Below are 13226 nucleotides of genomic sequence, written 5' to 3'. Positions count from 1 at the left end.
AATGAATGAATGAATGAATGAATGAATGAATGATGAGAGGGGCCTTGCACGGCCCAGTGATGACGATGTGCCGGGCGGAACGGGAGTGCTCGAAGGTCTGTTTAAGCACTGACATTTATTCCAGGGTTTGGGGTTTCTACTTCCGGAACTTGTTGGGGCAAACCCTCTCCCCACCCTACTTATTCGGGTCTCCCATTGCATCACTAGGCGGAAGGGAGGCTGATGGCCTGGGGTCTGAACACAGGACCAGATCTGGGCTGGGGGCACCTTCACCGGCCCGTTTCTCTCTTTCCTGGCAGTTTCCAGCACTAATCTTGCCCTTTGACCCCTAGGTCCCTGACCCTCCCTGATGGTGGGCAGCATGTGGGTGGCTCTGGGGCTCTCCCTGGCCTGCATCTCGGCCCTCAGCCTCATCTCCCCTGCCTGGTTCCAGACCCCCACCTTCTCCTTCGGCATCCTCACCTACTGCTCCTGGCCTCAGGGTAACAGCTGGAACCAGAGCTGTGGGATCTTCAGGTCCCTGGACGACATTCCTGACTTTGCCTGGAAGGTGAGTTCTGGGCTCATAACTCACCGGGGCCTTGGGGGCACTACCCAACCCACCACAGCAAAACAATGCCAAGTTCTGGTCCTACCCCACCTCCCAGCCCCCAGGCCTGAGCCTCTGACTCTGTCAGTGTCGGGTGGGGTCTGGCTATCTGCATTTTAGCAAACACCCAGGATGAATCTGAAAGCTGCCAGCCCATACAATACCTTTGTACAAATTAGGAAAAAGTGCCCCTTCTTCAGGACACTATACTGCCATCTGCTGGAAAAGTACTATCATCAATATGCAAATCTATGATGATCCCAATGTAGCTCCTACAGTTGTGCAGTGTACAACCTGCACACACCTACCTGGCCACCCTCTAAGCATTACTAGGCTAGAAAACCACAGCTAAGCTGTTGGAAGTCTCTGTTATGAGGCACATTACCAAGTTCAACAATGGGGACAACGGGTCAGGACTCTCGGTCCAGCACCTCTTAGGAAGATTATACAGCCTTCAAAAGTGATCATTACAAAGGTCCCTCTCCTGGTGAACCTGCCATATAGGAGGTGCTCAATAAAGGCTGGTTATGGTGACTGTAGATCTAGACCTTAATTCTGGCTTCACCACAGGGATAACAAGAGCACAGACCTCGGGGGTTTCAAAGACTCGGTTGCTGTTCAACAAGCAGAAGGGGCCTCCGCCTGCCCCACCGCAGTCAGCCCCCTGCCTGCTCTCTCTTCCTGGCAGGTCTCGGCTGCAACGCTCCTTGGAGGCTGGCTCCTGTTGGCCTTCAATGCAATTCTCCTCCTGTCCTGGGTCCTGGTCCCCAGAGGGCTGTGCCCAAGGTGGGGTAGTGGCCCAACTCTGGGGGTGGAGGCAGCAGCAGGTAAATCCACTGTTGCATAGCAAGCTTTCCAGAGACGTTTGCAGAATGAATGAATGAATGAATGGATGGATGGATGGATGGATGGATGGATGGATGGGTGGATGGATGGATGGATGGATGGATGGGTGGATGGATGGATGGATGAATGAATGGATGAATGGATGGATGGATGGATGGGTAGATGGATGGATGGATGGATGAATGAATGGATGGATGGAGGGATGGGTGGATGGATGGATGGATGGATGGATGGATGGGTGGGTGGGTGGCTGAGTGAATGAGCAAAGCTGTGAGCAGTGTCTGGCCTCCCATGTTGAATCGCAGAGATAAACCCTAGGATGGTAGACTATTCCTGGTCCTTTAGCAAGCCAGAAATGGGAGAGGGGAGGGAATGGCATCCTTAGCAGCGCCTCTCTGGCCCTTAGCTAGACCCAGTCCTAATAGTCTGTCCTCCTTTTTTTCTCTCTCACCTATCCACTTTGCATCATCTTTATTGGGACCACCATACACAGTTGGGCAGGTTGTGCACTGCACAAGGGTGCCCAGCTGAGGGCTCAGATGCTGAAATCTCGCCTATGCTACACTTGCTAAGCTGGGAAACAGCAGGGCTGCATCTTTCCTGAAGGGTTGCTTTTCTCTAATTCACACATAGGCTCTGGATGGTCTAACCCAGCCCTTGATCGCAACCCTCCTCCCATTCACTCTCCACCATCTCTCACCTGGATCGGAGCAATAACCACCTCACCTGTCCCCCTGCTGTCACCTTTGTCCCCTGGAGCCTGTTTGCCACATACTGGCCAAACGGGTCTTGTTATAACCGAAATCAGATCATGCCACTCAGACTGGCTCATCCACCCTCCCATGACTTCATGTCACACTCAGAGTAAATTTGACCTCCTTGCCGTGGCCGATGAGGCTCCGCCCAATTAAGCCCTTGTTCCCTCACGGGCCTCATCTCTTCCCCCTAGCCAGGCTCAGTGTGCTCCAGGCACACCGGCTTGCTCTCTGCTGCCCATAGACGCCAAGCTCGTTCCGGCACCTGGAATTCTCTCTCGCAGATCCTCAAGTGTCTTGCTCCCTCACTGTCACTGCCCCGGTGAGGTCTTCCATGACCTTGAGGGGAGGGAGCATCCCTCTCCTTGAGTTCGCCTTCCTCTCACCTTGCTTTCTACCTGCCACAGCACTTACTCACCTGAAATATCTGACCTGCCTGATGGGTTATTGTCCATCTCAAGCCACTGCAATGTCAGCTCCACGAGGGCGAGGACACACCTGCCTTGATATCCTCAGCACCCAGCACAGTGCTTTGCACACAACGGATGCTCACTAAATATTTGTTGAGCCAGTGGCTGGAGATATGGTCCTTGTTCTAGGCTTGCAGTGTCTAGTAGGGGTGGGCTGCCTCAAGCTGTTGTGACTCAGTGGATGTTAGACACAACAGGGATGAGCACAGGGTGCCAGGAAAAACTCCAGGAGGTACCTGATTCAGTGTGGGGAGGGTGTTAAGGAGGGCTTCCTGGAAGAGGCATCACTTGAGCTGAGTCTAGAGGTATAAGTGGGAGTTAGCCAAACGTAGAAGGGTATTTCACGCAATGGGAGCATCAGCGGCAAAGGCATGGAGACCAGAGAGCAAGGCACATGCAGGGACCTGCAAGGAGACCAGAGTGGCTGGAGAGCAGCAGGGGAGCTGGGGGCCCTGTGAGTCTCCTGCAGTGAGAGCGCCTAAGGGGAAGAGGCGGCTGGCTCATTTCCTTAGTGCCCTTAGTGCCCTCCACAGCGCCTCTAACAGGTTTAATGAATGAATGCATGGATGGATGGGTGGGTTGGTGAATGGATGGATGGGTAGATGGATGGGTGGATGGGTGGATGGATGGCAGGGTGGGTGGATGGATGGATGAATGATTGTGTGGGTAAGTGAGTGGATGAACTAATGGATGGATCGATGGATATATTAGTGGATGGAAAGATGGGTGGATAGAGTAATGGATGGGTGGGTAGATGGTTGGGTGGGTGGATGGATGGGTAGATGGATGGGTGGGTGGGTGGATGAACAAATGGATGGATCAATGGATACATTAGTGGATAGATAGATGAGTAGATAGATGAATGGATGGGTGGGTGGGTGGATGGATGGATGGATGGATAGAGGGATATGGAAAATGGGTAAATTGGAATATGGATAGATGGATGCATGAATGGATGGAAGGATGGATGGGTAGGTGGGCAGATGGATGGATGGATGGGTGGGTGGGTGGGTGGATGGGTGGACGGGTGGATGGATGGATGGCTGGGTGGGTGGATGGATGGATGACTGAATGGGTAGGCAAGTGAGCAGATAAACTAATGGATGGATCGATGGATATATTAGTGGATGGATAGATGGGTGGATAGATGAATGGATGGGTGGGTGGATGGATGGATGGGTGGATGGAGAGATGGATGGATGGATAGATGGATGGTTGGGTGGGTGGATGGGTGGGTGGTGGCAGGTGTTTAAGTGGGCAGATGGATAGATTGGTGGATGAGTGAATGGATAGGTGGATAGAGGGATAGAGAGAATGAGTGGATTAGAATATGTTGAATTAATGGGTGAGTAGACAGATGGGTGGAAGGCTAGTTGAGTGATGGGTGGATAAAAGGGTGGATGAACCAATAAATAAGTGAATGGATTAGTGGATGGGTGGATGAGTGAGTCCAGGGATGGAAGGTTAGCCACGTGACTGACACACTGGTTTTTCTTCCCGTTGTCTCCAGCCATCGCCACCATTGTGGGCCTGCTGGTTTTCCCCATCAGCCTGGCCTCTCCTTTCTCCAAGGAAGCCTGCGGGGCCTCCTCCATGTACCACGGTGGGCAGTGCCAGCTGGGCTCGGGCTACGTGACCGCCATCTTCAATGCAGTCCTGGCCAGCCTCCTGCCTGTGATCGGGTGGTCCCACATGACCAAGGTCCAGGGGAGGACCATCCTCTTCTCCAGTGACACTGAGAGAATCATCCTTGTGCCAGATATGAGCAAATAAAAATTTCCCAGGAGAAGCAAAAAGAGGCCACAGTGGAGTTGTATAAAATCACCATGTACCCAGGTTCAAATCTCAATTCTGCTGCTTCCTTGCTGTGTGACCTCAGGCAAACCACTTCACCTCTCTGGACCTCAGTGTATTCTTCTGTAAAATGAGAGGTGAAATAATGCCTACCTCCTAGGGTTGTTAGGAGAATTAACTTGGGATGCTGTATGTAAATAAAGCACTTAGCATATTGGTAGACACATAGTATCCAATGACCTTTAGCTATTATAATTATAATCCTTACCTCCCAGGACTGAGGTGACAATGAAATCTATTCATGAGCAGTGCCCAGGGCAGTTCTGAGTCTGGGGTTGTCGCTCAAATACTGTATCTTTTAATGTGCATGTCCATCTTCTCTCTCTTCCCTCCCGCTTTGTGACTCCTTCTCTCTCGGAGAATTTGAAAATGACTCACTTTCCCATCCAACATGTCACGGGTGCCCATTGTGGACAAGAGTTTGTCTGGCGTTGGGGTGGGGTTGGAGGAACAGGCTTAGTTAAGGACCTGTCTCAGCCGCCACGCAGATACTCCCACTGATGGGCAAACGTCAGTGTTACTGTGGAGCCCGGGAGACCCTTCAGGATCCAGCCCCAACCTCTCTCTTCAGCCTCTTTCTTGTGCCCCACCCCACCCCGGGCCTCTCTCTCCAGCCACGCTGAATTCTGAGCCCGCAGTAGGTCTCTCCACACCTCCACCCCTGTGCACAGGCCCCTCTCTCTGCCGGGGATGCTGGAGTCCATCTGTTGCTTTGCCTGTCATGACCCATCACCCTTCCTCCAGAGCAGCATCCTAATTTTCCTTTGGGAAATGACCCACAGCAACTCTCTGGCCACCGCTGGCTTTAAGATGGACAAATGAGCCCTTCTAGCTGATCAGGCCTGGTTGGAATGACTGGTTTAGAGATGAGCATGGGACCTGTGTAAGCCAGTGTGCAGGAGAGTGGAACCATGAGCGGGACAGAGGTGGAGCTTGAAGGACGTCATCTGAACACCTGGATCCAGCCATGCCTGCTCCCCTACCTGTGGAAGACACAGTCACAGGCAGCTCCAGGCTGTCATCTCCCTAGCTTGGCTGCCCCAAAGGAAAAAGTGAACTTCCCCTTCCTCTGTTGGTATCTTTAAATCCCAGAGAAGGAATCTGATTGGCTGGGACTGAGTCATGTGCCCACCCTGGGGGGAGAGGCATGTCTGCAGTCCCCCTAGAAGGTCATAGTTATAATGTAGGAAATATGGTTCCCCAGAAGATGGGAGAAGGTGCTGGTACTAGAATGGGGAAGGATGCTGGGCAGGCAAAACCCTTTGATACCCAAGCCTCTCTTTAAGGGAAGCTTTATTATCCCCATTTCATAGAAGTGAAAACTGAGACTCAGAGATGTAAAGTCACTTGCCCAAGGCTGCACAGCCAGTCAGCAGCAGAGCTGGAATTTGAACCCAGGTCTGTGAGACTTTATGGTGGAGGAAAAATAAGACCCAGATTTGCTCCCTCTGCCCCTACCCGGCTCATCTTGATCAAACTCTTTTGGCTTTAATTGTCCAACCAAGAATGTCTGTTAACAACCCCCAGGAGTGACCCTATTATTCTGAAAACACATGGACCACAGAGAACACAGCGCGCATTCATCTTTCAGAAAGAACAAGAAGGACAACTTGACACCATTTCTGTAAAGTAATAAAATAATGGAATCGAGAAATAGAAAACCTAGCACGCCACCACATGGTGTTCAGATGGACTCAGAGGTCACGTGTCAAGTGTCAGCAGAAGCACTTCGATGCCAGTCAGCCTCGTGGAGGGGATTCCTTAAGCCCCAGCAGCACGCCAGCGCAGAAAGCACAAGCGGATGCCACCAAGTAGAAGTCCAGACTCAGCCGCACGTCACCCACTTGAGCTCGGCTCCTCCCGGTCATAACCTCATAATGGCCCCCGACGTCCTTGAGTTTCTCTTTGAACTGTTTCAGCAAAGCCAAAGGGAGCGATTCTGCAGCCCGTAAAGCAGCATCATTTACAGAAGACTCTGTCTTTATTTGACAAGACACAGAGGGATCTCCCCGTCTTATTTTCTCTCCATCAGAACAAAAGGCGTCCAGTGTGTGCAAGGAGCCCTCCTCCCACAGAGGCTGGAAATCACTGTGCCCACAGGCCGAATAAAGAAACCCAGGAGGACGCTGGAGGAATCCCGCTCAACGTCCCAGGGTAATGGAAAGTCCCCAGGGAACTGCATGGTCCTGTGTGTCATTTGAATTCTGCTGGGGTGGACTTAGCAACGGGCTGGCAAGCTGGCACTTCCAAAAGGATCAAATCGTGCTCCTCTGGAGTCTATACCTGTCCTGGGCTCGAGCTCTCCACGAGCCCCAGGGCTTAAAAGCCACACCTACAGGGACCCGGGAGCCCTTTCCTGACTCAGCAGACTCAGACGCAAACTGCAGAGTCAGCGTGGGTTTCACGCCTGCTGGGAACTGACGGCCTCCCCACGTGTAATCCAGCGTCGCTCCGTCACAGCCAAGAGGGCTCGGAGCTCGCCCCTTCCCGAGCTCTCCTCCAGGAGCATCTTCTCTAGGGTTTCAAAGACTCACCTGTAAACCTGAGCAAGGTAGATGGTGGGAGCTCAGGGAAGCTGAGGTCCCAGCCAGGGGTTCAATCCCCAGTGATGCTGAGGAGCAGAGGGTCCCAGTGAAAGAGGGGGGCCGGGACTGAATCCACAACCAAGGGCGGCATTATTATCCCCAGTGCACAGACGTGAACACGAAGGCTCAGAGAGGTAAAGTCACTTGCCCAAGGCCACACAGCCAAGAAATGGCAGATCTAGGATCCTAAATCATTGCCCCCAAAACAGGTAGACAGAGATATAAGACATGATTTTAATTCGTGCAATGAGAAACTCATTCCCTTTTCAATTCTCCTTTAAGGCCTCCGAGAAGAAAGGCTCGTTCGGTGCTAACATGACTTTAACGCCTCTCAAACCCTTGTAACATCTCTTCTTAACAATGAGAGAGCAGGCTTCCGGCTCAGAGCCTTTGGCAGGAAATAGTATTTGGGTAGAATAATCATATTTATTTTTTACAATTATCTTCTGTTTATGCAAATGACACTGGCTTTCCATAAGTTTGAAGTTCAAAAAGTGCCTTGATTTAAAGAAAACCATTAAAGATATAATCGTACAGATGGTGCACAGATATTGTCACAGTCATAAAGGTGGACTGCAGGTGACTTGAGCTTGTCAAGGGAGATGCTGTCATAAAACCTGGGGAGAAGGCTCACTGGTCAAGGGGTCTGATGTCACCCAAACTTAAGAGCATCTGTTGAAAAGGAAGGAAATCTAAATGGCTTCCTCCCACTGTTCAGGCCTGGGAGAGAAGGCGGGAAGGGGAAGAAGGAAGAGGAAACAAGATGGCAGAAACAGCTGCCGGCCCCTCTGAAATGGGACGGTAGGGTGTCCCAAACTCTTTGCATGAGAAGAGCTTCTTGATTGCCCCACGGCTTCTCCTACAAGCCGTAGGGAAAGCTCTAGATGAAAAGAAAATGGAGGGTGGTCTGGAAGAGACGCGGTGGAGCAGCCAGAATGGCCTTCACGTGCAGTCTGGTTCTGAACTGGGACAGTGGGATTCAGGCAGAAACCTGGACACAGAAAATGCAGGGGGGAGGAGGAGTCCACAGTGACAACTGTGTGTTCCAGATGCACGGAAACAAGGACCACTTTTCCATCCCCGCACTGAGTCATGAAAACGTGCCTAGCGATCCAAGATGCATCTTTTCACATCTGTGCGAAGTGCAAACGCACGTGTTTAGGAAAGCCTTTACAAAAGCAGAAATACTCCCTTAGGATTTTTTTCCCATAAAATATATCATCCATTACTGTAAGTCAATAGTGCATAGAACCAGGCATTTGAGCACACAGAACAGGCAAGCTGGCATTGCATACACAACAGGCCTGGCGGGGCCAGGTGGCTGCCCCCAATAGCAGCCCCCAGGAGGACAGCCACGTGTACCAAGCTATGGCTGGAGTTGGAGGAGAGACTGGTGGCTCCAAAGGACGGTCAGAACATCAGGACTCGTCTTTGCTCTCAGGAGCTTCCTCCAGGGAGGAGCCCCCCTTCCCACTGAGAGACGCCCCCCCCGTCTGGGTCGGCCAAAGTCAAACCCCCAAATGCCCACTGTCGTGTGGCTTCAGACTCACCTCTGCTGGAAATCATCCGAGAACGTGGTGACCGGGCTCACCCAGGCCACCAAGGCCACCTGCAAACTCCTCCTCCACTTGCTGGCTTAGTGGGAAGCTAACATTTTTGATATAAAACCTGAAGTTTTGATGGGTGCTCATTCAATTAAATCAAGCTTTGCTTCTGCAGCAGAAAACCGGAAGTTTCCCTCAGCCCGACGTCAGAGGCTGCAGGGGTTGGCGATCCACGACAGGTGCCCGTTGCCCGGTGACTATGATGCAGAACATGGCAGCCGTGAGTGGGAACCCTGGATGTTGAGGGACAGCCGGGGTCTATGGAAAGACTCCGGGTGAGAGGCGAGCCGTCCCACAGCGGGGATCAGTGAGGTGTCAACCTAGAGATACACTCGCAGTCCAATGGCTGACCATCTGGGGACCCCGCCCGTACATGGACCTTGGGGTTCATGGTAGACAGTTACCAAAAATGGCTTCAATTATTTCTTGCCTGAATCCACATCGCTTTTCAATGTCACTTTTCAAAACCTCCCATCAAGCAGGGAGTCTGTTTCCCCATCCTTTGAATCTGAGCTCAGCCGTGTGACTTACTCTGACCAACCGAACAGGGCAGAAAGGACTTCATGCCAGCTCCCAGCCTGGGCCTCAAGAGGCCTTGCACACTGCTGCTTGCTTGGACACTGCCATCGTGGCCCCGGAAACAAGCCTGAGCTAGCCCAGCATGGCCCAGTTTCCCCCAGTGCCCCAGCCAACAGTCAGCCAACTGTCAGAAGCTGAGTTGCCCAGCTGGCTATCAGCTGACCACGGACACACGAAGGAGCCTGGATGAGACCAGAAGAACCTCCCAGCTGAACTAAGCCCATACGGCTGATCCAGAGAGTCTCAAGCTAAATAAATGGATTAAGTGACTACAGAGCAGCTAAATAAGTGGCTGTTTGAAGCCACTAAGTTTTGTGGTGGTTTGTTACGCAGCATTATGCGTGGTAACAGCTAACTGAAAAAAGGAATGAGAAGTGGTTCTCCTCTCTTGAGCTTTCTAGGGAAAGACCAGGCAGCCATCACAACAATCGTCCCCATCCGGGGGAGGGTCAGTGGGGTACAGCTGGGAGACACAGCCCTCAGAAGCGAACATTTCTTTCTTTCAGATTAAAAAAAATCCCCCCAACACAGAAACAAAAAATAACCCAGATTCACACATTTCTCTGTTGATATATTTTTTTCTCTCTATATAGACACAACTCTTTAGTAAACAATCACGAGATATGTTGGCAACACCGAGAAAAAGAGGGCACCCCACAGACAGAACAACGCCTACGCATTCGATTCCGGGACACAAGGACGCACACAACGGACGGAGACCCGACTGAGCACAGGAAGCCAAATAAATACGAGTTATTCCAAATCACACCCACAGACGCTCTCTGGAACACCACGGGAGAAGGCGCGGAAGGAATCTTGTGCTGTACTTTGTGACTAGTCTGTCGAAAAAATAAATAAGAACCGGAAGGTCTAGGACCTGGGTCTTGCTAAAATAATGTCCCCGGCATGAACAGCTGAGTGGCAAGAGAGACTCTTCTCAGGAGGGTCTTTTGCACAATTTTCCCGTCTTGGGAAGCTGGGGGACCAGGGCGAGGGGATGCGCTCTCATGGAGCGCTCTTCCCAAGCAGGGGCCACCTTGGCTTCGTCCATCCCGCCAAAGAGGCCCCGCTCGGTGGAAGCTGGGTGGTCACATGCGGCAGAAAGTGCTGAGACTGAGGGAAGAGCTTTGCAAGGACGCGGGGCGGGCATTTCTCCCCGTCCCGAGCAGGAGCAGGGGGCTGACACACCCCCCTCTGCAGACTCAGGGTCTGTCTGAGGATTGGGGACCCTTTTTGTGAAGACACGGAGGGGACCGTTTCCGGACCTAGCCGTGACCCTGGTGCCAGTTCACCAGCAGATGTTTCTCGAGGAAAACCCACACCACCCTCGCCCCTGGCTGACCTCTATCTTCCTTTTCCTCCTTTGTCCTGAGTAAGCATGGGCACTTAGGGAAAGCCAGCCTCCCTGACCAAGTGGCTGTCACCAACACACACGTTCCAAGCTCCTGGAGCACCAGCCCCAACGTGCGGAAGGAGAGGCGAGGTCTTCCCTAGGAAGGGAGGAGCGGGATGTGGACTCTGCCCTGCCCCGGGGGCTCTGGGCAGGACCCAGAAGAGAGGATCTCATGCTTAGAGACATTTCTCAAGTTCCATCATCCTTGCAAGGAGACAGCTTTCTTGAAAAGAAGAAAAGAAGTTTCTCCTATGGTCAGGTGGAGGAGGAAAAAAATGAGAGAATACAACAGACAGAATGCTGGACCCTAAGAGAGAGGTGTGCGGGCCTCTGTGCCTTCTCTATGGGAGGAAGGCTCAGGACACAGGCGGCTTAGGTATAAAGAAAGTGCAGCAAGGGAGATGTTTGAACCCCCTCTCGGAGCCAGCGGTTCTCAAACAGGGACGTTTGGCAATGTTGGGAGACATTCTGGGTTGTCAAAACTAGGGTCGGGGGATGTGCTGGCATCTAGTGGGTGGAGGCCAGGGCTGCTGCTCGACATCTTGTGACGCACAGGACAGCCCCGCTCAAAAAAGAGTTACCTGACCCAAGTGTCAGTAGTGCTGAGGTGCATAAACCCTGCTCCAAGCGAATCTTCCAGCCATGTTCTGGAACATCTCCGAAGGCCCCTTTCAGAGTACAGAGGTAGCCCCACAGACCTCTCCCACACCGATTTCCAGGACAATCCCCGCCCCAAGTCTCATGTGACAGGACCGTTTGGAGGGATGAGGAGAAGGGAGAGGAGACCACTCTGGAGACCACGAACGAGGATGTTTCCTTTGTCCACCAACAACCCCCACCTCCCGCAGGGGAGGCATCCAGACTCGGGCGATCTTTGGTCAAACAGGAAAACGTAAGGCTGAACCGAAGGGGCAACCCCTCGACCTCCACCTGGCCAGCGGCCAAAGTCAGGGCAGCTTCTTTCTGCACAGAAGTCCACGCTCAGGAACAAACGCCAGGACCTCACTCCTGGGGTGGCTGGGAGGGAAAGTGGGCAGGATGGGCGGGTGGTGGCCCCGCTGACACCGCCTGGGCGAGGGGGCCCTCACTTGTTCTCAATCAGAGTCTGCACCTTGTACACGAGGTCCCGGGCCAGCTTCAGGATCTGCTTGGTGTTGTGTCGCTCGGCCATTTCTGAAAGAGCAGAAGGTGACAGCTCATGAGTCTCCTTCTGTGTCCCACCTTGGGACATCCCCATCGGCATTGTCTGGCATCATCCCCAGGACGGCTCTGGAAGCAGAGACCTTGGGAGAGGCCTGCACCTCTGGGCCTAACTTTCCTCATCTGTAAAATGGGAACCATAACAGTACCTACTTCACAAGGCAACTGTGAGATCAAGCAAAACATTAGGTCTTCCCTCCCTTTCCTGCAAACACAATGACTGGGAACCTTTTCAGAAAGCAATGCCAGGGGCCGGCCTGGTGGCGCAGTGGTTAAGTATGCATGTTCCGCTTCAGCGGCCCGGGATTCGCTGGTTCGGATCCTAGGTGTGGACATGGCACTGCTTGGCAAGTGATGCTGTAGCAGGCGTCCCACATAGAAAGTGGAGGAAGACGGGCACGGATGTTAGCTCAGGGCCAGTCTTCCTCAGCAAGAAGAGGAGGATTGGCAGCAGATGTTAGCTCAGGGCTAATCTTCCCCCAAAAAAAGAAAGAAAAAGAAAGCAATGCCAGGCACATAGTAGCTGCTTAATAGGATGAAAAGAAGGAAGCAACAGGAGAGGGGAAGAGAGGGGAAAAAGCAAAAATAATAATTTTATCAAGAGCCACACAAAGTAATTAGATCTTCAAAGCCAAATAATCCTAAACCCAGACATTTATCATAAAGACATCATTTAGTAGGGAAAGAAGGCACTAAGACCATGGTTCCCAAACTGGGTGCAAGGTACCCCAGAATGCCACTGGAGCTCACAGAAATTTTGAGGGAAACACGATAATACTCCACATCTGCTGAGCACCACATAAATTGCCAGCATGAGCGAGTTCGCAAAGGGCACTAATTCCTGTCAGTGACTTTATGTCTTTGCAAAGCTAGGTTTTCAGCAAGCAAATGCTGTGACCAAAAGCAAGTACCACGTGAAAATCACCGTGGAACAGGAAATGAAGGTGGTGGTATCCAAACTGATCCAAGGTTTGAGAAGCTGTGCACTGTTCAACAGGGCACACTTCCCATTAGTAATCGTACTTATTTAAAAATGAAATAAAAATACTATTTTCTTTTGACTTATGTGTTTTAGTTTTTCAAATGGCTACTGTGGAAATTAATAAAAGAAAACAATTAAATTGGAGTCGGAAGGCCTATAGGGGGAGCTCTCACACCCTATCACATATTGTCAATTATACCAAACAGGAAGAGACCTTCCCTCCCATCTCGGACAAAAAGTAAAACTACTTTGCTAGGAAGGAAGATTTCTCTCCCCACCTGGAAACAGCCCAGCCAATGAGCAATGCTGCAGCTCAGCCAATGAGAAACGCCACTGCTCAGCCAATGAGAAACGCCACAGCTCAGCCAA

The 13226-nt window shown here is 51.9% G+C and overlaps 2 protein-coding genes across 4 annotated transcripts in view; one reads left to right on the top strand and one right to left on the bottom strand.

Annotated features, from left to right (window-relative positions):
- The first annotated feature begins 349 nt into the window (after positions 1 to 349).
- LHFPL7 (LHFPL tetraspan subfamily member 7) lies at positions 350 to 4433 on the top strand. Its single transcript, XM_046639323.1, has 3 exons — positions 350 to 550; positions 1278 to 1416; positions 4171 to 4433. The coding sequence occupies exons 1-3, from the start codon at positions 350 to 352 to the stop codon at positions 4431 to 4433; spliced, it is 603 nt and encodes a 200-aa protein (XP_046495279.1).
- A 5399-nt stretch (positions 4434 to 9832) lies between these two features.
- Positions 9833 to 13226, bottom strand: part of SGSM1 (small G protein signaling modulator 1) — an 85887-nt gene continuing 82493 nt past the window's right edge. For all 3 annotated transcript variants that reach the window (XM_046640620.1, XM_046640622.1, XM_046640621.1), the window contains one exon: positions 9833 to 11848. In XM_046640620.1, coding sequence (XP_046496576.1) covers positions 11760 to 11848 — 89 coding nt within the window. In that variant the 3' untranslated portion in view covers positions 9833 to 11759. The remainder of the gene's footprint in view (positions 11849 to 13226) is intronic.

This window comes from Equus quagga, chromosome 15 (genome assembly GCF_021613505.1).
Source record: "Equus quagga isolate Etosha38 chromosome 15, UCLA_HA_Equagga_1.0, whole genome shotgun sequence".
In the NCBI taxonomy this organism is placed as follows: Eukaryota; Metazoa; Chordata; class Mammalia; order Perissodactyla; family Equidae; genus Equus; species Equus quagga.
Note: the sequence above shows the minus strand (reverse complement) of the source record. Positions and strands in the feature narration are given on the sequence as shown.

Excerpts from the sequence above, each read along its gene's own strand:
- LHFPL7 (XM_046639323.1), top strand. The coding sequence starts at position 350 with ATGGTGGGCAGCATGTGGGTGGCTCTGGGGCTCTCCCTGGCCTGCATC. Across the intron at positions 551-1,277 it reads TTCCTGACTTTGCCTGGAAG|GTCTCGGCTGCAACGCTCCT; the intron begins GTGAGTTCTGGG and ends TCTTCCTGGCAG. Across the intron at positions 1,417-4,170 it reads GGGGGTGGAGGCAGCAGCAG|CCATCGCCACCATTGTGGGC; the intron begins GTAAATCCACTG and ends CGTTGTCTCCAG.